The sequence below is a fragment of the Diadema setosum genome, chromosome 7, assembly GCF_964275005.1.
Source record: "Diadema setosum chromosome 7, eeDiaSeto1, whole genome shotgun sequence".
NCBI lineage: Eukaryota > Metazoa > Echinodermata > Echinoidea > Diadematoida > Diadematidae > Diadema > Diadema setosum.
In genome coordinates, this window is record NC_092691.1 from 12,973,637 (window position 1) to 12,998,432 (window position 24,796).

A 24,796-nucleotide genomic window follows, 5' to 3' on the forward strand; every position below is an offset into this window, starting at 1 on the left:
CGACTGCATACAAGACATCAGGATGCATGGACACCGTGTAATCAATATCGGGTGGATCAAGGGAAGTAGTATGTGTATCCCTGACAGCAGGACTATTTTGTCTATCACTATTGTTCCCGTTCTGTTCCCCAGGTGTCTGGTCAGTTGATGTCATGTCCGAGACCTTTACATCGTCTCTGTTTCCCTCAGCAGCTGGTACTTGGCCCATCCTGTCGGCAGCATCTCGCGCGTCTGTTGGCGAAGTGGTTCTCGCTCCAGCCGAACTGCCTCGATCTTTCCTAACAAAGCCCGTACTCCTGAGCGCGTTGTTGTAGTAGCCGATCAACCAGTTTGCCGCCCTGAAGATCTTCGCACCTTCCCACGGAAGCTCGGACAGCTCCGCTTTGTTCCACTTCAAAATTTCTGGCTGGAAAGTGAGACCGATGCTTTCACAATACTTCCTAATCATGGTTTCAGGGTCTCTGATGATATCATCTGCGTCAAGGATGATTGGAACAGGCTGATCTTCTTGCTTTGTCAGATATTGGTACAGCTCCCACATGTCCTGATAGAAGTACCCCTTGCCCGGAAAACATCTCTGAATCTTTCCACCCAAACTAAGATATTTGATAAGTTTCGATGCGCAGAGCGTTTTCCGAAGAGATGTGAACATCTTTTGCGGATGCCTAATGAGGAATGTATGCTGGTAACCCTTCGGTAGCATGTCGGTATGTTCATGCATGCCGAGGGCGAAATCCTTGGCAAAGACAAAATCGTATTCGGAAAGATCCCTCTCGAGCCGTGTCTTGCAGTATTTGAACGAATGCTTTGGAGTCAACTTTGGCCACCACTGTTTTTGACGATTAGGTCCCAGAAGGTACGCTGCGGCATACATTTCGTTGAAGATCTTCGAATTCGGCACCATCGTCATGCATCGCTCAAAAGCTGTGGAGAGGGATCTAGGGGCAGTCCACAAAATGACACGGAGAGGCTCTTTTGCTTTCTCCTCGGAGGTTAAAGGAATCTTTTCCATCGCTTGACATTCTTCACTGTGCGTCGTGTCTTCCGTAGGCCATGCTTCCTTGACGGACTTGTCAGTACTGTTGACGTTATTAGCAGCTGAGTCAATCTTGGCGTTCGCGTTCGTCATTGCTGTGAAATAACTTCAGATGAGGGATCAAGCGAGCACGTTAACAAAATCTCTTTTGGAAACTAATCATATTATGCACAAGGAGTCTCAGGCCGTCCTAATCCTCAGATGAAATCTATATGCGATACGAAAAACTTAAGGACGAAAGTGATAGGCAAGTTGCGCGCCCTGTGGAAATGTGATAACAATAATGTAGAGAAAGTCAACTGATCACGTCTTTCCTCAAACAGCTGAGCGTTCAAATTAAAGCTGTACATCAAATAATTACGATGTAGGCTGCTCGACACGTACAGAAGATGAGACTAGATTTGATTGAACTGACTTGCACAGACCTACAAGGAACAATGACGCGAGACCACTCAGTTAATACGAATATATTGGACAATTGACGACTTGCATCTTCCTATCTGAACTTAGATATGCTAAGTTATTTATTAACAAGGTAGATCTGCATGTATGCGAACGGCTATTAGGCTCTGAGCTGCACAAGGACGGTATTTGTATGTGTGATTGAGTGTGTGTGCGTGTGTGCGTGTGTGTGTGTGTGTAATGTGTGACCGCGAAAAAGGCGTTCAGTGCTTTGTTTATTCAAAGGGCGGATCAACGTTCTTCATTACCGGTATCTAGAATGTGCACAGAAACCCTCTTACCGGTCACTGTGGGTTAACATGATATCGACATAGACAGCATTGAATGAACTGAATAAAAGGGAAAAAAGGAAATAAAGAAAATAATGGTTACTGTTTGATATATAGATATAACTATAATACTGTAGTAGGCCCTGTATACGTATAATCTATGTCACATGCTTTTGTAATAATTGTATAGTTCCCCTGGATCATCATTTTTAATCACCAGCTTAGATAATCCTGAGCCCTTCCTCTTAACATTGCTCAAGACAGGTCAACATCAATTGGCAAGACTCCCATATCGAAAGGAAAACATTTCCAAGTTCAATATTTTACCAAATTGATCGCGAAATAAGTTTCCCATTGCACGTGAAATAGACTCTCAACAGTACTATCAAAACAGTACTAAATATGAAGAGAATATAACAAATATAAAATATTCTTCTATCACTCATCTAGATTGTCGCAAGGACGCATTTCTGGTTGCACTTGACCACACTTATCCAAATAACGAACGACCTTATAATGATAAGTAGACCTGCGACTGTTGTCAATGCTTCCCTTTGTCTATTTTTATTTTCTTATTCATTTTGGGTCCTTTTTATTTTCATCATTTTGTGTTTACTGAGTTTTACAATACATGATTTGCATTCGACAATAGCATGTTGACAGAAATAAAAACTTGTAATTACTCCATGAAACAAACATGCCTGTCCAGTCGCTATACAGTAGATGTGTGCAGTGTCAAATGACGATATTCTGTAAATGACATTCCAGACTGGATATGCCGACACATGACCGGATGAGAGTCAGAGATGGGAGATTATGAGAGATAAATCATATGTTACATCTGTTTCACTTTATGTTCTCTTCTCCTTGGCTCGTGGGCAAATTGTTACGACGAAGCGTTCGTTTCAGTTTGACTCAAATCCTATAAGACAAGTCGAAACCGAAATATTTCTGAATTTGTTTTTAATCTCACAGGTTGAGCTACTGGCTATAATTAGAAAGAAACATGACGGACAGATAATAGACTAATAGCTAGCTTCATAAATAGATCAATATAAACGGCAGTTGACGTGGTAGTGAAAGGCGGAATTAATAGAATGAACATGTGAATAGATTACACGTGAATGAGAACGAGTATCATACACATATCATGCACATGCACGGCAGTCATCACGAATGATAGATCCATGTTTAACATCCAACGTGTTATATTGAAATACACTCAGTAAAAAAAGAATGTAAACACTTTTTTGAGTTTATATTTTTCATAGAATTTTTGGCAAAATGTTACTGTATTATGTATCATGTGAAAGGTAATTTAATTGGCTATCAACTTGGTAAGTCCATAAAAAGGGAAAATTTACGCATGAGTGAATGCCTTTGTTATTCTCTTCCAAGGCACAAAAGTAAAAATTGCAGAAATGAACAAGTTGTCATTCATGCGTAAAAAGCTCTTCCATGTAACAATAAAAACAAAACACAAATAATACACATAAAAAAAAAAACATGAATGCAGTTACAAAAATATACCTATGATCTCTATAACATTTTTTAAGCCCAAAAAATCGATAAAGGCTAAAAATAATGGAGGAAAATGAAGAATTGTACTGTGTCATTCCGTGCAGAGTCGCAGGTATGGTTTCAAGATTAGTCATCATTATTAGTTAGGTCTGATTTGCTTAATAATTATTAAGTATTTAGAGTGTGCCTATAGTGAAAACCAGACTCAATTTCCTCGTCTGATGTAACGCTGTACGGTTTCTAGTGTTTTATATTCGGATTGGCGTGCAAGAATGACGATAACATTGATGGTGGAATTATGTTATAGTAATGATAATACAGTACATGTAATAATCATCAGGGGCGGATCCAGGATTTTCGTAAAGGGCGACGAAAATATATATATATATATATATATATATACACCTGTATATTTCTGGTGCCCCTTCCGGGTTTCATCGGCTGAAAGGCGAATTTCAGAATTTTCTGAAAAATCAAATCTTTCAGAAAATTAAAGAGGGGCGCGCGCCCGGTGCGCCCCTCTTATATTCAACTTGATGAACACAACTTTGCGCAGGCAAGTACGCCCTACTAATAGCCTTTTGAAATTTGAAAGAATCTATAAGAGCTTCATACTACACGAAATATGGTGGCACATGCATGCAGAATTATCTTTATGACAAAGGTCAAGAGGAAGACTTTAATTCATTGCATAAACTGCGAAAATTTTCATTAGTATTATTATACCTTTGTTCTTTGTTTTGTTGTTGTTGTTGCTGTTCCGGTAATTCGCTATTTTTAGATAAACACTGCTCCATGCAGCAACCAGACGTGTAAGAACTCAGCTCATGAACGTTACCATGATAATTGCAACACGGTATTTACTGGAAATACAGTGTATTCAATTGCATTTTATGCCAAACTTACATATCTACTCAACCCTGTTATTTCAACACTTAATCACATGCCATGAGCCAATGTAATCGGTACTTGATACCTTGGGGTCGAGGTCCGGGCTGATTGGTTTCATAACCGAGTACGGCTATTGTCGAGGTTGGGGTGGGGTGTGGACAAGAGCTAATGAAAGAACAATGTCGACTTTTGAGCGAGTGCAAAATAAATTAGAGTGCGTAGCCAATAGTCTGTAGGTGTTACAGATCCTAAATGCGAAAAGGAGTGACAAAAATAGAACCTGACGTCTCAGGGGGAGGGGCAAGAAAATGCTCCATTTTCTTTTTAATATACATTGTATATATGGGGGTGGGGGGGGGGTATTTCCCATCCCTACGAGGAAGCTTTGGCATTTTAAAAATTGAAATTCAACTAGGCTCACACTTTGGGTAACATACATAATATTATGTACTTGGAATATCTTCTATCAATTAAGTAGGACAATAAATTAGTTATTTCATCTAATTTGCAAAGAAAAAAAAAATCTTAAATTGCTGCGCGATTTACTATACTACTCAAAATACTTCAAATTAACACTGACAGCTAAGCGTAGCGACCAAGCAAAGGGAGGATATGGGAAGTGGTATCTCCATCTTCTCACACCAGGGAGCTTTTGCATTATTGTAGAGTTAATATTCAACGAATACACTATGTATGTGGTTCACACATTGAATAAGATACCTGGAAATTTTTCAAGGAAGTAAGATTATACATTGGCTATTTTGTAAAATTGCCCCCCCCCCCCAAAAAAAAAAAAAAAAAAAACCACACACACACACAAACAAACAAACAAACAACAACAAACGAAAACAAAAACAAATGACCTTTTTTTTTCTATTTCTTGTGTGACTTTCTCATTTAACGCTCAAAATCTAATATCACCGCGCAGCATTCGGGTGGGGAAACATGTGGAAGGGGTATCCCCTTCCAACAGAAGTAAAAAGGAGATTTGGTTTCTTGTTTGTTTGGTGTGAGTGTTTTTTTAATTGAATTTCAATGATTTGGTGTACACTTCAAGTGGACTATTTGAAAAATTTTCAATCAAAACAATAGACAATATACAATTGTATATTATACGTTGGTTATGTAAATTGCAAAAAACCAAAACCAAAACAAAACAAGATTTCATTGTTGCGTGACTGCGTGTTTAGCACCCATCCCACCCCAAATTATGATGAATTACAAAAGTTTCTAAATAATTCAATCAGATCATGTAAAGAGAAGAATTATGGTTGTGAATCAAGGAACTTGTGTCTATAAGGTGTATACACTGCAGGAAATTACCTTCTTGTTCAATATCTATTATTTTTACATCCAGGCAGGCAGATCATACTCATACATACACCTATTTTGTCATGCGTGTATCGAGGAGTGTGAGTGTATTTGTGTACAGTAGTATGGTTATGGGTGAGAATAGTAACCTCTGTGATCATGTTGTAATCATGAGGACAGTAAAATCCATGATTATCAATACTGCCATCCCTTGAATTGGCAAGAAAAAATTTCATGCACGCTTGAAGGGAACAAAATGTTCCCTTTTTTTTCAATTCAATTCAATTGAATTGAACTGAATTGAAAAAAAAAGGGAACATCTACAACATGCTCAGCATAACATTTTCTCACAAACAAAATTTCTTTGCACTTTGATGCCATGTACATATGCCACAATACAAGCTGACTCCAAGAAAATGAAATAAAGTTTACTGTGCAGTGTCTGATTATGCACTCTGTCACATTGGCATTTCAATGTGTGTACTCATGTGATGATCAACTTTAATCAAGAATACAGAATCAACATCTTGCTAGGAAGAAAATAAATGTTTATTCACAAACATGATAATATGCCTTTAAGACATTCAATTTGACAAAAATTCATGATCATGCAAATTATGATGCATCTCTAAAAATGCATGGCACTCTGAGTTACTGGCAGCATATTTTTTTTTTTTCAGTTTATGCCCTATGCCCCCTTTGACATGAAAGTAATTAAAATTCACAACAAATACCTGATCAATACCTTTACAAGGCTATTTTAGAAGAAACTCTAGAACCAAAATCATTCAAAGCCTTTTACAGATGTCACTTCATTTGGACATTTGCATGCTTTTTCTTTCACATTCATCAAAATAATGGGATATCTTTTGGGCCCAAATGTAATCAAAATGTTCATTATGGGTTCTTATACATGTGTACTGTGTGTGGTTCTTTCATATTCATCAAAATGAGGACATACTTTTTTACCCATTTGTGGTAAATATTTTCATCATGGGTTCTTATATTACATGTTGTTCATTCACCAAATAAAGACATACTTTATCAAAATAAAGACATACCTTCTTAGGCATTTGTGGTAAATATTTCCATTGTGAGTTCTTATACTGCGTGTCGGTGAAAGTCAAATACAAGTACTCAACTCTTTATGTGCTCAGGCATTTAGGCGCAACTTGCCAAGCTTTTTGTCTGCATTCATATTTTGTAATTCCTCAAAACTTGATCTGACTGTATTCAAAGCTAGCCAGGCCACTCAAGCACAACAATGTGGCTCAGTCCATCATGGTGACATAGTCAGGAGTAAGAGGATTAGGTAATCTCTTCATGGTGGCAGTTAGTTTCCACATACAGTACATGCATTTGTGCCAGTGAAGAAGGCCTTCCAGTAGCTGTGCCCAACAGCAAAGCACAGTTGTGGGGGAAAGAGAAAATAATTCTAATCACGGATTTCTTTCTCTTTTTTGACAGTGACAATGACGAGAACAGAAGATTTTGCACCCACAGCAATAAAACCATAAAAAAAGGAAAGTAAATAGCATTCTGTCAACTTACAGTATCTCTTTAAAAAGTTAACTTTGAAATTCTGAAGATATGTGAATACTTTCCATTGTAATATGCCTTACATCCTTACTATTGGCAGAATTGCTCTTTTCACACATGAAAGCATAAGGATTAAAAAAAAAAATGTCTTGTCGGCAAAGTCAAAATTGGTATGTATTTCACTAAAAGGCAGACAAATACATAGACTTTCTAAAACAAGTTTTTGGCATGCTAAATTGAGAGAAAATTCTGTCTGACATGGTGGTAAATGTAACAGAAATATGTTGCTGCTTACAGTAATTTCTTACAGAAGTTCTTTTGTGCCCCGTTGCAAGCCATAAAGATCCTAAAAATGTTCATAAGTACAGGGCCACCCTGCCGTAATGATCAAACATCCAGATCTGTGACTTAAGAGTGGGTATGCCAAAAGCTTTTTCTCTTCTGACAGAAAATATTACATACACCTATCAACCAAGTTGAAGACCATAATACACCAAGCCTCCCTACCACACACTCGAAACAAAACAAGAAGAAAGTATTGTGGAAAAGAATCTAAAACAAAGATAAACGGCTGTTTGACAACCACCACTACGAAAAAGAAATAAGAGGCTTATCTGCACTCTGCAGACTCCTCTTAGAAATAAAGATCTTGAATGATTAATGTACAATGTCCAGGTGAGCAGAACTATAAAACTTCATGATAGAAGATTAATGATTGGCCTCATTCCGTATATCACATCTTCAGCCAAGTTTCAGTCTCTTTTCACTCCAGTTCTAGATTTCAATGGTTTTCACTTTCTTAAACTATCAGCCTTGCCTGCATTTACTGTACCAATATTTCTCTATCAGTCTCTCTTCACATTCCTTTTTTCTCTCCTCCTCCAGATATTTCTTCTCATCCTTCTCTCCCTAGCTCACTCATTCTCCTTCTGTGTTATTCCTTAAACTCCTGCACAATGAACTGTACAGAGTGTTTGCCGTTCTCTCTGCAGCATAATTGCATTATGTGTGTCAGATGAATTGTGGCTGGGTGTCCAAGTCTACTCGAACTTCACCCCCTGGGCAAGAGGGAGCTCCTTGCTGTAGTTGACAGTGCTGCAGGGAAAATGATAGACATAACACATATTACAGGTTAGTGTGCCACTCTGCCTGGTAATACAAAATTGAAGGAAAGCCAGTCATAGACATTTGGTGGAAATTTACACCTGAAAAAAGGTCAAAGGTTACCAATAGTTGTTATACAATTTTCTCTCTCTTTCTTTTTTATGTAAAACTTGTTCCTGCCATAATTTCATGTGTATATACATATGTGAGTATTAACAGTTGCTTATGCATAATTCTGTTACGTTATTGTTATGTAAACATGAGATTTTTTCCTAGAATTGTATGCACTTCCCATTGACATAAATACATTGTACACTGGACAGCAAAAGAAAGTACCCACTTCTGTCAAAGGCCGCACACAAAAATTCACTCCCTAGAAATAAAACAAATTTGTACACAGGTGTGCTACAATGCCCCTTACTAATCACATGCACATAAGCAAGTGAATGTCTTCATAACAAAGAAGAGCTTGACATGCCAGCATCTTGGTCACTGAATTAAAAGTCCCACACAAAAGCACTTTCCACCTTACAAAAATGGCCACTGAATGGACAACATTTTTAAACAACCAACATTGATCCAAGCTCTGCAGGAGGAATGGACAGAACTTCCCCAGGACTACGCCAGACAGCTTGTCCAAAGCATGCGTCACAAATGTCTTGAATGTGTCCAGGCATGAGGAGGACATACACATTATTGAAAATTGATGTTTGTGACTGCTTTTTTCATCCTGTGACACTGATTTTTGCATAAAACTTGTAAGGCTCATTCTGTTACATTTTATGACTTTTGATTAAGTGACCAAAATGCTGTGCATGTCATTTTTTTTTCTTTGTAATAAAGATGATCACTTGCTATTGGGTATGTGATTACTAATGGATATTGCAGCATACCTGTGTACAAAAATTGTTTATTTGTGTGGGTGAATTTTTGTGTGTGGCCTTTGACAGAAGTGGGTACTTTCTTTTGCTGTCAAGTGTATACTGAGTAGACATAGCATGGGAACACATTGTGCTATTGAGCAACAACACAAGAACTAATGTGAATGAATCCATGCATTAATCTGTATGTGTATGCCACCCCACTTTAATTTGGCTTTCACTTGCCAATATTCGGTTGATAGACAGTGGGATTTACGGCAACTAGCCAGTCCCTGTAATCAACCTGCAGTCACCACAGTTATCTTCATTGTTCCTTTCAGTGTTTTCATTGTTAAAAGCAGAGGATTACACATACAGACATCAGGGGAAGACACTGAATATACTCCATCTATGAACATTATTCATTCCCATCATGGCAAATGAACACGCACCCACATTAGACTCATTTGGTCTCCAGTTACGACTAACTGGTCATATTGGGTCATAACAGACACATCCACATGCAAAAAGCATGGAAAGCGCATTCAAGTTTATGTACGTTCACTTCATGTAATATGACATAAGTTTGTGTTTTGAGATTCGGCCACTTTTACTCATGATCATTACCTATCTCAAGTGAAAAGGACTGGATTTTTCCCAACACTCATGTGATACTCATTCTACAGCTCATAACATAGGTACATTGTAAGTTAATATCACTTTATTAAGTACATTCAAGAAGAAAATATTTTACCATGGAGCAACAAAAGTAGTGCCATGGTCTTACAAAGGTTTTTAACAGTAAAAAATCACAAGTACAAAGTCCTGCCAGTGACTCACTAATAACAGAAGGCTAGATATAAAAGTAAAAAAGTACATTAACCCCTCTGAGGACGAGTCCCAAGTACGTATACTTGGGCAAGTGTCTGTTGGAAATGCGTGTTGTAGCAAAATTAGCCCATCCTCTATGGGTTAAGTTATACATTTAGAAATAAAATGCACAGCCTGACAGCCAGCTGAAGTTAATTTCTTTGAAATAGCAGTGAATAAGCCCTATTAAAGCATCATTTTTTTTATTACAATGCAACCAAGCTGCTTGCAAATATTGCCTCTCTTTTTCTCTGAAAACATGCCAATCAGATCATTCACCCTGAACACTGTTCACTGACCAACATTTGTACAACACACTTTTAAACCTGATTTTTCTTTTCTGGGATGATATTTGCAATCTCTCTCTCTCCCTCTCATTGCTATGAAAACACACACGAACACACACACACACACTGAAAGGAATGGAAAGTTCATTCAACTCTGCATCAGCTGTTTGCCATGTGATTTATTTCCCCAACCCAGCCCATATGAGGAGTGACTTAATCAAACAAGTGAGCTGCCAATGTTTAACTTGTCTTAGACTCTATAGAGGCAGTCCTGACAACCACTGCGTAGACACATGCCACATACTGCCCCCAGAAAAAGATCTTATCAACTCACTACAAATCCTGCATGATGTCATCACAGTTGGAACCATGCCTACGACAGCCCTACCCACAATGTGTACTGAGACACAAATCCTTCTACAACTGAGATTAGAAATATATGTTTAATTATCTTTTCCAGACTTATTATATGTGACCATGCATCAAAAAACCAGCAGAAAATAGCACATACCAATTTTACACGAGGCCTCATAGTTGAAGTGAGCAAACCTAGTCTTTTTCTTAATCTTCTGAAAGACACATTTTTCAATATGATTCTAAATTTTGGGATCACACAATAAATGGGAAATGGGGGGAGGGGGTTGCAGTATTCTCCAAAACACTTCAATTTTATGCTTTTGTTATTTGTTTGTTTTTTCTGCATTATTAGTTATTCTTTGAGTTCTTCTTTTCAATTCCTAAAAAAAAGGGAAGATACTGCTATTTCTTTCAAAGTTGGTGATGTCATGAATAGAATGTACATGTACTTAATGAGTGTGCAAAATATCAGCTTAATCTGACAGTCCCTTTGTAATAGTTGCTGATGAGTTAAGAATCCTGTGTTTTGTCCCATTCATTGCACAGAGCACCACTAGATGAGATGAAGTGTCTAAATGTCAAAGCCTCTTTTCTCGGTGAACACTTTTCCAGAGGGTTTACTTTCTTTTGATCATTTTAGAATACTGGACTAGGAAAGTCTGTTTGTATTGAGTCATATGTCCCTTTAAATCTTAGAGCCTTCTCTTTCAAAATCTGCCCTTTTAAAATTCTGTGTCTAGCAACGTTTTTGGTGGTTTTGTGATGCAGTATCACATTCATAATATGTTCTGTGGCCTCAGCTATTTTCAAGTTACACATGTACCCTGGCAATGGTATGAAGAGTTCTTTTGACATGGTAACACATTACAGAATATGTACAACATGCACAATACAGGGTGGTGTACAACTTTAAATTTGAGCATGTTGCAAGCTCAGAATCTGAGAATATTGCAGAAATTGTATGTGCGCAGAGCGCACATCACAAGCATGTATGCACATGTTTTTCACATGTTTGAACACATTTTAATTTGAGATTAATTTTATTGCAAATTCTTGAGGTTGTTGCATCGCATGGACCACCCTGCATATATACACTATTGCACAATATAGTCCCAAAAATACTCCCCAGTGTATTGCCAGCAAACTTGTATTTGATTGATAACTGAAATATAAAAGCAACAGCTCTAATTTTACTGGAATTTCAACAATGATTTCCTTTCTACACTATGATTCAAATGAGATATCAAACTGAATGGGGGTTTTCTTCCTGGTACTTATGTGGTATTTTAAATCAATATTCGTGTGGCAAGACTACAGGTAAAAATATTACATAACATCTTGTATTATGATTATTATTCTCATTCCCATGAACTTGTGTTATCCTCACTCTTTTAATTACTAACATTGTTTCTGTACTACTTCTTTATATTTTTGTATTTACTACCACTACTTAGACAGAAAAACAATTTGAGCTTACAAAGATTTTTTTTACTGTTTCTTTGATGTTTACAAAACAACCCTCATAGAAATAAATTGAATCGATGCATGAAGTGTTCACATTGATTTTTTTCAGAGGACAGGCACTGATTGAATAGGTATGCTTTTATATGACAATGATAGAAAAATGATACCAATTTCAGTAATATTAGCAGCAATCCGATATCTATATAGTTGAAGGTTTTCACTGACAAGACCTTAAATCTAAAGTGGCTGGACATCCACAAAATATCACTGTTTATTAAAAGTTTAAAAGGTTTTCCAAAGTCCATTGACTAAGCCAAGGAACTGATTATGTCTACTCTACAATGTAATTGGTTATATGATGACATCATCTCCTTTGCACTAAAAATGCATTGCATCAGGTCAGTCCATCAGATGAAGATTGTGTAACTTGTAAGCTACGTTTCCATATTTAGACTGACATCACACTGAGATAGGTCACCTTCAGGAGAGAGAGAGAAAGAAAGAGGGAAGAGGAGGAGGTAGGGAGGGAGGGAGAGAGACTCTTGATCAACACAAGGACTTTGCATGAGAGATAAATACCATTTCAGAGGGCAGTGTGCCAGTAAGCACAACACCCTTGTCAGCATGACACTGTAGACAACAGTACATGTATGTGTGCGCAGTGTGCAAAAGTTTGTTGAACTCACCATGTTGACCGCCTCATGTACTGTTTCCATGCATCACTGCCAGACTCACGCCCACCTCCTGTGTGTTTCTCACCACCTGATGAAGTATCAACAGTCAGTACACAAGGTAGTATAAAACTCATGATGATATCTTGAAGACAACTGACACAACCGAACTCTACAATACATGCAAACATCTCAAGAATTTGCTCACATTCAAACTATATCAATTTCAAACTGTGATGTACGGTGTACAGGGAGTATAATGTACTTAATGAACACAATAAGGCAGCAGAAAGCATTGTACAGTGAAACCCCGTTATAACGAGTTCGGTTATAACGAGGAACCGCTTTTAACGAGGTGATCGCGTCGGTCCCGTTTTCCTTTGTATGCAAACCTATGGCAGAACGAATCGGTTATAACGAGTTCGGTTATAACGAGATTCCGGTTATAACGAGGACAATTTCGATGCATCATGATAAAGAAAAACATAAGCAATTTGATTGGATATAACAAGGTTCCATTTCTTGACTAAATTGTCGCTTTCAAACGCGCGACAAACGAAACATTGAAAACCGAAATCACGCTATCCACGTCTTTTTCCCGTTTTGCAGAGAACCGTTCCTTCCATTTTTTTTCTTCTAAACCACGCAATAAGACACAAGAATGCCTTCCGATGTTCCTCCTGAATTATTAAACATAATCATTCGATTTTCTTTTTCGCGAGATACGCGTGCGTGACGAGGCGAAAAAAAATAAGATAACGCATTCAAAAACTTTTCATGTAGCGACACTTGGGGCAAAAAATGGACAATTGGAATGCGTGTGCAACTCATCATTATATCCTTTCCGTTTTTAGTTCCGAATTCCTGTTCTTTTGCTGGTTAGCAAATATGAGTGTGTATGATTAAAGTCGAAATAATTAATGAAATCATCGCGATCCCACCGAGTGACAGTGGTTAGCGTAAAATTACTAAAATTTTTTGAATAACGCATGTTAACTTACTTAATCGGTGTTCAGAAAAAGAAACAAACGCATTTATTTCGTACTTAGTATTTATCTGATAATTTGAATATGAGTGTGTATGATTGAAGCCGAAATAATTGGTGAAATCATCGCAATCTCGCCGGGTGACCGTAGCGTAAAAGATAGTTGAATAACTTAATCGGTGTTCGGAACGGAAACAAACGCATTTAACAGTTGAAGAACGGAATCGATGTACAAATCGCGAAGAGATTTTCGGAAGAAAATAAAGAGCGCACTTTTAATCCCTTCGGGCGCAACGATCATACATTGTATAAAATTACAGCCGAAATTATTCATGATATTATCGCATTCCCGCTGGGCACTAACAGCGTAAAATACCTCGCAAGTTAACGGTAAACAACGCATGTATGTTACCCTGAAATCATCGCGATCTCGCCAGGTGAAAGTAGCGTAAAAAAGTTAAATGACGCATGTTAACCTAAATCAGAAAAAGAAACCAACGCATTTATTAGTTTGAATAGATCTGGGTTTGTTCATTATTACAATTTTAACATTGCACTTCACAAAGAAAATTTTTCTTTCTTTCGGAAGGTCTACCAGGTAAAGATTTGCGTAAAAAGGATCCCAACCTTCCACATTCAATCCTGTCGCATATTTTTCAAGAACAGATGTTCAAAACGCGAAGAGATTTTTGGGAAGAAAATAAAGAACGCATTTGTAATCCCTTCGGGCGCAACGATCATACGTTGAACAAGATAACAGCCGAAATGATTCATTAAATCATCGCCTTCCCGCTGGGCACTATAAGCGTAAAAATACCTCGCAAGTTACCGGAAACAAGGCCTGTATGTTACTCTATCTGCGGTGGTGTTTAGAAAAACTTCACAAACAAGAATTATTACAATTAAGATTTAACTCATTTCAGCCCCTACTTTTTCGTCTAATTCACAAATAATTTCCCTTTATTCTCTCAATAATAATGATCCATAACTGTGTAATAACAACGCAAAGGATGTCCTTAGGTTTCATTTATGGGTATATGATGTCGTGCTTATGTTTTTCTTTGTTTTTGATGCGTACGGATAGAACGAGGTACCGGTTATAACGAGGTAATATCGCCGGTCCCACGGACCTCGTTATAACGGGGTTTCACTGTATAGGTTTGATACAGGAAATGTTCTGCTGTATTATTGACAGTGTACATTGGTATTTAAAGGACAAGATCAAAAAGACAGAAAGCATTCAGGTTTAATTTTTGATTGTCTGTGACTGGAAAGTAGCTTTAGTCAGCAAAGTTATAGTCAATACAGTAAAAACCTGCCTTACTGGCCACCTGCCTACAATGGCCACATGCCATAAACTGGAATTAAAAAAATATTAAAAAAAAATCCCCCATAGATAAAAGACATGTAAAAATCCTGTTTATAACATCCATTTTTTTTTTCCATATCTCTTGGGTGGCCACTCTAGACAGGTTAGACTGTACTTTCTTACAAGTGGAAGGAGTGTGAGAGAAAGCACAGAAGAGAGAAATATCATGCCAAACATATTACTTCATGGGGAGGGGGGGTAGCTAGGAAATCAACACAGGTTGATAAGCTGATGGAAGAGGCAAAAGGAACACAGTGGAGATATGGCACAGACAGCAATAAAACTTCAGGGAGTCAATACATAAAAACATATAAAGAGATAGAGAGGGAGGGATAGAGAGATAGAGATATATATATAGAGAGATATATATAATAAAGAGAAAGAGAGAACAGAAAAGAGAGAAGAGGAGAAGAGATAAAGAGAAGAGGAGAGAGAGAGACAAACAGAGATAGTTGGCCAGTAATGATATAAATTTGGAACGATTGTAAACCTTGAGCCTGTAAACTGATAATACGCCAATAATGGTCTTATCTTTATTTCTTTTATATCACTGAGCACAGACTTACGACGTACCCTACTTATCATGGAGGTCATCACTGATTTGGCTTTAATGTCCAATAAGGAGACAGTGAAACAAACCACTACTTCAAACTGGGAATCATGTCAACACTTGGCCAACTCCCTTGGACAAGCAAGAGTCTTACTTAGGCCAACCATCAAAGCAAAATTAAATCAACAAAGAGCATAAAAATGTATACAGTACATGCTTATACTTTGTACATAGAATACAATATATCAATTAAACAGATAAGTAAAAGCAAATAAACTACAGAAACAAATAACAAGGGACTGTCCATTTGAAGTCAGCCTTTAGAAGACAAATCATTTGACAGTTTCAACTTTGATTAGTCTATAACAATTCTGCAGAAGATTTTTCAAAGGATAGAAGATAATATTGTACTCAAGTGACACTTTTGTCATAGAAAGTGTTTCAATACAAAAGAGATTTCTTTTTTTCATTTTGAGTTATGTGAAATTCGTCTTGTATGCTCGCTCACTGCTATGATTTGTGAGAGCCATCACATGCACACCATATGCAAAGGTGTCCCATTATTCAGATCGGATGGAAGTTGATATACAACTCTGAAAGACATCATATTAAAGTCATAATTTACCATTTGCAGATGAGACAAAAATACAACTTTAGTGCTTCAAAATAGTTCTAAAATGTGAGTTAGAGATAGAAACGACCAATGTACAAATTTAAATCAGCATAATTAAAGGCATTGTTTACCATTTGCAGATGAAACAAAAACCCAGCTTTAGTGCTTCAAAATAGTTCTAAAATGTGAGTTAGGGATAGAAACAGCAAGTGTGAAAAAGTTAATTAGTATAATCAATGTTAAGTATTGTTAAAATACAAAATGTGAAAAATAAGTATGATAAAATTGTTTCCTGACTGAACCATCTACAGTTATGGTTTAATGAGAAAAACAGTGACATCTCCTTTTATTTCAGGCTTTATTCCAAAATTTTTATATGGTAGGATGTTTTGTGATACAACTGACCTACACATATGCATCAAATGTGATAACTCGAACATTTTTTAAATGACTGCTCCCAATGGTAAACAGTACAATGTACCTTTAATGTTAAGTATTGTTAACTATACAAAATGTGAACAATATTTATAATAAAACTGTTTCCAGACTAAACCATATAGTTATGGTTTTTTGATAAAAATAGTGGTATCTACTTATATTTTACGCTTTATTGCAAAATTTACAAGGAAAAGTAGAAATTACGTGGTGCGTAATATATGTCCCCGCCGGAAGTAGTATTTAGTAGTAAAATGTACAATATAGGTAAAAAGATCAAGGTCAAAGGTCAAAATTCTATGTAGAAGTTTTGAAGCCCTCACCTAGTGCCATCACATAAAGCAAGTGGAATCGAAATTGGGTTAGAAATGGCGAAGGAGTAGCATTTTGTAGTCAATGTACAATATAGGTAAAAAATCAAGGTCAAAGGTCAAAGAAGTCAAAGGTCAAAATTCTGTGTAGAAGTTTTGAAGCCCTCACCTAGTGCCATCACATAAAGCAAACGGAATCAAAATCGGGTTAGAAATGGCGAAGGAGTAGCATTTGGTAGCAAAATGTACAATACAGGTCAAAAATCAAGGTCAGAGGTCAAAGAAGTCAAAGGTCAAAATTCTGTGTAGAAGTTTTGAAGCCCTCACCTAGTGCCATCACTTAAAGCAAACGGAATTGAAATCGGGTTACAAATGGCGAAGGAGTAGCATTTAGTAGCAAAATGTACAATATAGGTCAATGTTCAAGGTCAAAGGTCAAAGAAGTCAAAGGTCAAAATACTGTGTAGAAGTTTTGAAGCCCTCACCTAGTGCCATCACATAAAGCAAACGGAATCGAAATCGGGTTAGAAATGGCGAAGGAGTAGCATTTTGTAGGCAATGTACAATATAGGTCAAAAATCAAGGTCAAAGGTCAAAGAAGTCAAAGGTCAAAATTCTGTGTAGAAGTTTTGAAGCCCTCACCTAGTGCCATCATATAAAGCAAACGGAATCAAAATCGGGTTAGAAATGGCGAAGGAGTAGCATTTTGAAGCAAAATGTACAATATAGGTCAAAGGTCAAGGTCAAAGGTCACAACTGAAATTCTGTATAGAAGTTTCAAAGCTCCCATGTAGTGCTATCATATAAAGCAAACAGAATCAAAATTGGGTTAGAAATGGCGAAGGAGTAGCATTTTGAACATTTTGATCACACACGGACGCACGGACGGACAGACGGACACACGGACACACGGACACACGGACACACAGACACACACACGTACGGAGCCCGTTTCATAGTCCCCTGCTCGAACTCGTTCGGCGGGGACAAAAATGGCAGGATGTTTTGTGATATAACTGACCTACACATATGCACCAAATGTAATTATCTCGAACATTTTTTCAAACGTTGCTCCCAATGGTGAACAATACCTTCATGTTATCAATTGCTAGTCAGGGAATTTGATTTAAAGTGGCATAAGGGAAACTGTACACTAAGAAGGAAGCTATCTTGGATAAATGCAGTGATAAATAAAAAGGTAAACATTTTTTCATCATTACTCATATCGTATGGAATGTCAGTGCAATTGGCAATTTCTTGACTGCATTCCCTTTGCTTTGTGCAAGGCCAAGAGAAACTAAAACAAAACAGGGTGTAAAAGCCCCATATCTACCAAATGCAACTGCTCCAATAATATCTGCATGCAAGCTCTGACCAAAGCCAGATCTAACTGTGTCCCTCATTAGTTTGCTTGATCACTCTCGGTCAAAGATTTGTTTGATAATAGCTGCACTGAGCAAACAGACAAATGTGTGTCATTTTTTTCTTGCTAAATGCCACTGCAACAAATATTTTGGGAAAAATTATCTTCTATCCCCTTTGCGTAAGATAAGGACAGGCTTCCCACAAACCCAGCAAGGATCTAAGTTCACTGGTTTGTTTCACTAGCAGTAGTTTCAGGTACATATTGAACACATCTCAAAGTGACTGATTACGTTATTGGCAAATATTAGTCCTTCGCCCAATTCCCAGGCCCCTGTGCAACAGGACTGTGTTAGGCTTGTTGGTCGAGTATAATAGAATCACAATTACATTACATCTGCCATCACGCAGTAGTGACTTGATAAGGAGAGAAGAGAATGACTTTTGCATGCTTATCACAGAATAATACAGCATACCAAAAAAAAAAAAACCAACCCAACAACAAGAAATATGCATTGCTGTGCAACAGTAGTGACTCCCCCAGGTCACTATATAATCTCTGCCGTATCCTATAATCTCCCATGAAACAGAAGGGCTATTCCAAGAGTATAAGTATGCGAGATATCTAGCAATTCTAATTTTTTTTTCTTTTCCAATCAGAACTTCCCCAACAGTTTCATGAGTGGTTAAATTGTCTATTCAAAGATATCAAACATGAATAATATGTCATGAAATTGCAAATAAAGTTTCAGCCAACCCGAGTTATTACAATTCCTGACCTCACGGAAAAGATGTGTGCAACATAAAGTGGGGAGAATACCGTTCTCCTTTCTACTTTGAAAACCTACCAAAACTCACTGAACACACCTGGTATTTGTGATGTTACTGAATGGAATTAGCAAGCAAAAGCAGACTAAATCCTACAGACAATGCACAGGTTCAAAGGTGTAACTGTTTGCCTTGGTGAGCGTTTTATTGATATCTAGCCACAATAAATGCCATACCAATGGAAAGTGAATGAAGCACTTTTCTGTGTCACTTGAATGATCTGCTTTAAAAACATCAACAGTAACAACAGTCTTTCAAATAGAATGTGAAATTCCTGTCTCTCAGGCACTTGCCCGCGCCGAACACTTCGGCAGAAGTCATTGTCAGCATTCGCTTGGCCTTGCTACTATGTGAGTTACAAATGCAATCAGCCACACTGCCATGCCAGGTGGTTTACTGTTCATTCACAGTCATTCCATTCCATTGGTACACATGTACACAGGCTTTTCAAATGTGAAAATATGATGGCCCTTGCATTTCAAAAGTCTTAGATATGTCTTTCTTCCAGTGATGGTTTCTAAGCTGGGCACTGGCATACATGTAGTATTGTTCTGTGCCACCTCTTCTTTTAAAGAATATCACAATTAGCGTAATTCAAAGTGATTTAACCTTTTCTTCAGTAGCAATGAATGCACTTATGATTAGTGTTTTAGCTGTGACACGTCATCTGCTGCTACTGTAAAAGTGGATATTTTCGCGCGTTTCGCGTGTTTTTAATTCTACGGAATCAAGACATCAACCACTGGAACATACGGCATGCAAAAATATTCGTGTGCTTTTATTTTTGCGCTTGTTTTTGGTTGGGCGAAATGCACGGAAATTTCAACACCGCGAAAATTTCCACTTTTACAGTATTAGATTGGTCCATTTTACGACGTCGGTATCAAAACTATGTTTAATTTCTCAAATTCATCCGCAGTACTGCAGACATCATAGGAATTTTCTCTTTTCTCTTGTTGCATTCCCTGTTGAGGAATGAGCAAAAGTCTTATATTTTGTTATTTCCAAGATTCTGGCATAAACACAGCACATGAACTTGTACCAAATGTAATTTTCTTTAAACATTCACTTTGACCTCGCAATTGCGGAATACAATAATCAACAGAGTAATGTACATGTGCACATCTGCAGTCACATGGGGATCAGACTGATATTTTTTGCATGTTGTTGTTTAAATTTCCTTAAAATAAACAACCTGCAAAATAAACGGCATAGACAGCACATCACAGTACGGTTTTCCACCAAACATGTGACATCTACGCTACGCAAGATAAAGGGCATCGCGCAGTTGATGCATACACTTTCACATTGTAATTTTGTGCGAGAAAAAAAAAATGACTCTAGATCAGTAAACCACCCACTTTACTTTGCTGTTACTCTTCTTAGGAGTATAATTTCAGAAAATGACTTTGCAAATTTGAATACATCAGAGTTCATTCTACAATGTGATGGTGAAAACTCATTTTCGGTATTTTATGCCCTATAGGGCCCTTTTCTCATGTCACGGGCCAGAATGTGCGTAGATTTGCCTTTATGGCATGCCTTCATACAAATCTTTACACAAGTATGTCCAGAAATACAGTTCTAAGAGGCCATTAAACAAATGTCAGAAGTTGGCAGATGGACCACTGGGGGAAGCATCACCACAAAACAATGGAGAAGATTAGTGCAGATTTGAATATATTGCAAAATACACTACAGTACTACTACTACAGTAGTACTACAGTACCACATATATTGTACCATGGGATGCAATAAACATTGACAAAGCATAATATCTCGGTGGAAAGGTGAACCGTTGTGATCAGAATACTAACATTTTACCAATCACTACTGTGTAAGTAGCACTTCAAATAACAAAATATTGCTACACAGGCTAGATGGCACATGATTTCTGCAAATATACTGTTGAGTATGCACAAAACTGCATGTAAGTCAATTATCAACACACTTGTAGGGTATTGGAATGCAGTTAATTCTAGGGTGCAAGGAAAGCAAACTCACCAAAAGCCCCTCCTATTTCAGCTCCACTTGTAGGAATGTTGACATTCACAACACCACAGTCAGAGCCCTTGGGACTGAATGGAGAAACGTCAATCTTCATCAGAGGAAATGGGAAGCTCAACAGGGAAAGCCTGACACTTTGTTTTCTTGTGTTTTGTTTGTTTATTGTGTTTCTCTATTATCACTTGCATTGTTTTGCAAATGCCAAATAAATAATGATAATAATAATGAAATATTACATTGTATTTGCACAATCGCAGCAAAAATGAAGCAAACCTATTCATATTATGGAGCATATTCACTTCCTGATCTGCTTCATTCATCTCGAGGCTAACAATTGAAATGGAATGCTCATATGACAATACTATTAGTCTTTCCACAAGATCATTACTCTTGATTGTATAGTTAGTCTTTTTTTTTTCTACAGATATGTGAGTACATACATGATCCATGAAGCTCTCTTTTCATTAATGAATACAGAATGCAATCCAATGTACAAGGGGAAGAGGATGAATGTAAACATGTCTTCTGTAAGCCCATCCACATGCACATAGACAGCTCTATACTCTCCATCTGGGTATAGTACATGTATGTGATGTACATGGCAAATACAGTGTTTGTAACTGGAAAGTTTTGGGTTGTAATTCTATGGTGCGAAAGCTGTCAATCTCAAAATCATCCACCATGTTACTTCAGTTTTGGTAGACTCACTTTAACAAATTATGCAGTTGTCATATTATACACGTATTAAAAAAAAAATCCACATGACAAAGATATATCTACAGTTAAACTCGCATAAGTCGATCTTCTCGGGACTGAGCAAAACACATCGACTTAGGCGAGTTTCGACTTGTACGTAAGTCGAAAAATATCGACTTAAAGTTACACCACACGTACATATGTATAATGTACATGTATGTTGTCTACTCTGGAGCCGAGAGCTGGAGCGGTGTGCCCGATATTTGCCCTTCAGCAAGACACTTTATCCACATTGATGCAGGCCACGGCTCCACACTAACTTTTATTTTGGTGGCCCCAAAATGATTGATTTTTATTTTTTGGTGGCCCGAACAAAAAACAAAACAAGCAAAACTAAATCGGTCCTACGTTCGGTCCGAAAGTTACCGTTATTTATTTCTGATTGTAAAAGCAATCATCCACCATTTACAAGTATTTTAACACCTTCCGGAGCCGAATGTTGCCGTTAATCATTTTCAAATGTAAAAACAAGCAACCGACATTCATTCTAGGATCTTACGGAGCTGAATATCATCCTTATTCATTTCTGAACGTGAAAGCAAACATCCGCTTTTTATTTCATCATCTAAATGAGCCGATTAATACCGTTAATCATTTCCAAATGTAAAAGAAACAATCTGTTACTTATTTTAGCATCGTACGGAGCAGAATATTACCGTTATTCGATCTCCAAATTCAAAAGCAAACACCCGACATTTATTTTATGATCGTAAGGAGCCGAATGTTACTGCTGTCCACTTCCGAAAGTGAAATGAATCATCTGACATTTATTTTGGCATCTTCAGGAGTCGAATGTTACATGCTATTTACTTTCGAACGTAAAAGCGAACTTTCGGCAATTATTTCATCATCGCACTGAGTTGAATACTATAGTTGTTCATTTCCGAACGCCAAAGCAAACATTCAACATTTATTTTAGCATCTTCCGGAGCTGAATGTTACTGCTATTTACTTTCGAACATAAAAGCAAACATAAGACATTCATTTTATCATCGGACGGAGTTGAATACTATTGTTATTCATTTCCGAACGTTAAAGCAAATATCAAACATTAACTTTACCATCAAACGCAGCTAAATGTTACTGTTATTCATTTCGAAATTTAAAAGCAAACATCCGACAGTTATTTAGCATCGTATGGAGAAGAATATTACTGCTATTCACTTACGAACGTAAAAACAATCATCTGACATTTATTTTAGCATCTTCTGGAGCCGAATGTTATTGCTATTTACTTTCGAAAGTAAAAGCAAACACCCGACATTTATCTCATCGTCGTACGAAGTTGATTATTATTGTTATTCATTTCCGAACGTCAAAGGGATAATTCGACATTTACTTTAGCATCTTCCGGAGCTGAATGTTAATGTTATTTACTTTCGAACGTAAAAGTAAACATCCGACATTTATTTCATCATCGTACGAAGTTGATTATTATTGTTATTCATTTCCGAACGTCAAAGGGATAATTCGACATTTACTTAGCATCTTCCGGAGCTGAATGTAATTGTTATTTACTTTCGAACGTAAAAGTAAACATCCGGCATTTATTTTATCATCGTATGGAGTTGAATATCATTATTTTTCATATCCGAACGTCAAAGCAAACATTCGACATTTATTTCAGCATCTTCCGGATACTTTTTTTTTTATCCTTATTCATTTCCGAACGCAAAATCAAATCTCTGACATTCCAAAAGTATAAGCAAACATCCGACATTTATTTTAGTATTATACGGAATCGAATATTACCGTTATTCATTTCCAAAATTAAAAGAGCAAACATCTGACATTTATTCAGCACCTTATGGAACCGATTGTTACCGCTTCATTTCCAAAACTGAAGGCAAACATTCGGCTTTTTGGTGGCCCGGCGTGCGTTTTTGGTGACCCCGGTCGCAAATTAACCATTAGCGAAATCGTGATTCGATTCGCGAAAAGACTCCGCTAAATATAAGGCATAGATCGCTACACTCGGCAGGGGCTACGTCGTCCTTTCACCAGGTCTCGTTACAAAACCAAAATCTCGCGTGAGTTCTTGCGTTACCTATCGTTAATGTTAACGAAACATCGTTAATTTGCGCTAGGGATCGTTACTCATCGTTGCTACAAACGTTAATTTTCCCGATCGTTAGTTTGCGTTACTAACGATTCAGGTGAAACCGCTTGCGGTAATGAAACGTTAATGTTTATTTACGCAGTTTCTTTTGGTATATACTGTATGTAAACAAAAACTGGCGTCTCGTGATTTTGACAGTGATTTATTACACAATAAAATCTTATTCGACTTAGGCACAGTGAATTCAATGGTTTTTCCGTGAAAGTGTTCTTGGAATTTCATCGACTTAAGCGAGTATTCGACTTAAAAAATTCGACTTATGAGTGAATTAATACAGGTAAGTCAATGGGGAAAAATCGGGACTTTTTAAGATTATCGACTTGCGCGATTATTCGACATATGCGATGTCGACTTAGGCGAGTTTAACTGTATTTCAAGCTACTGCAACAAATGAATTACATAAATGCAAAGTACACTTTTCAACTTTTTAGCTAATACATTACACAAGTTAGCTTATGATCTCACACAGACATGGCAGCAAGAAGTGAAGTGGGTTGTAGGAAAAGTCTAATCAGACATGACAAAAGAAAGAGCAGATAAAACCAAAGTGATAATCAATCCAACACGTTGAGATGAAAAAAAGAACAACTAGAAATGTCGCTATGGCGACTGATGCCTCCGCCATAATGCATGATTCTCCCAATAGGTGTATAGTACAATGTCTTCACAATGTGTGATGACAGTTTCACATAACTGGCAAAATATCGGACAGGTTTGTCAGAAATATCTTGAATGCTCACTTTCCATGAACTGGGTTTGCTATAATTGTCTATTAAGGAGTGCAGGTACACATATTTGGGGAATTGAAAATTTTTACTT

The 24,796-nt window shown here is 37.2% G+C and overlaps 1 protein-coding gene across 1 annotated transcript in view; it reads right to left on the reverse strand.

Moving 5' to 3' along the window:
• Positions 1-6,017: 6,017 nt before the first annotated feature.
• The window catches only part of LOC140230376 (alpha-aminoadipic semialdehyde dehydrogenase-like), a 53,591-nt gene continuing 34,812 nt past the window's right edge, over positions 6,018-24,796 (reverse strand). The window contains exons 16-18 of the mRNA XM_072310523.1: positions 21,100-21,173; positions 12,658-12,733; positions 6,018-8,124 (exon numbers count right to left, since the gene is read on the reverse strand). Of these exons, the coding sequence (XP_072166624.1) occupies positions 8,070-8,124; positions 12,658-12,733; positions 21,100-21,173 (205 nt within the window). The 3' untranslated portion in view covers positions 6,018-8,069. The remainder of the gene's footprint in view (positions 8,125-12,657; positions 12,734-21,099; positions 21,174-24,796) is intronic.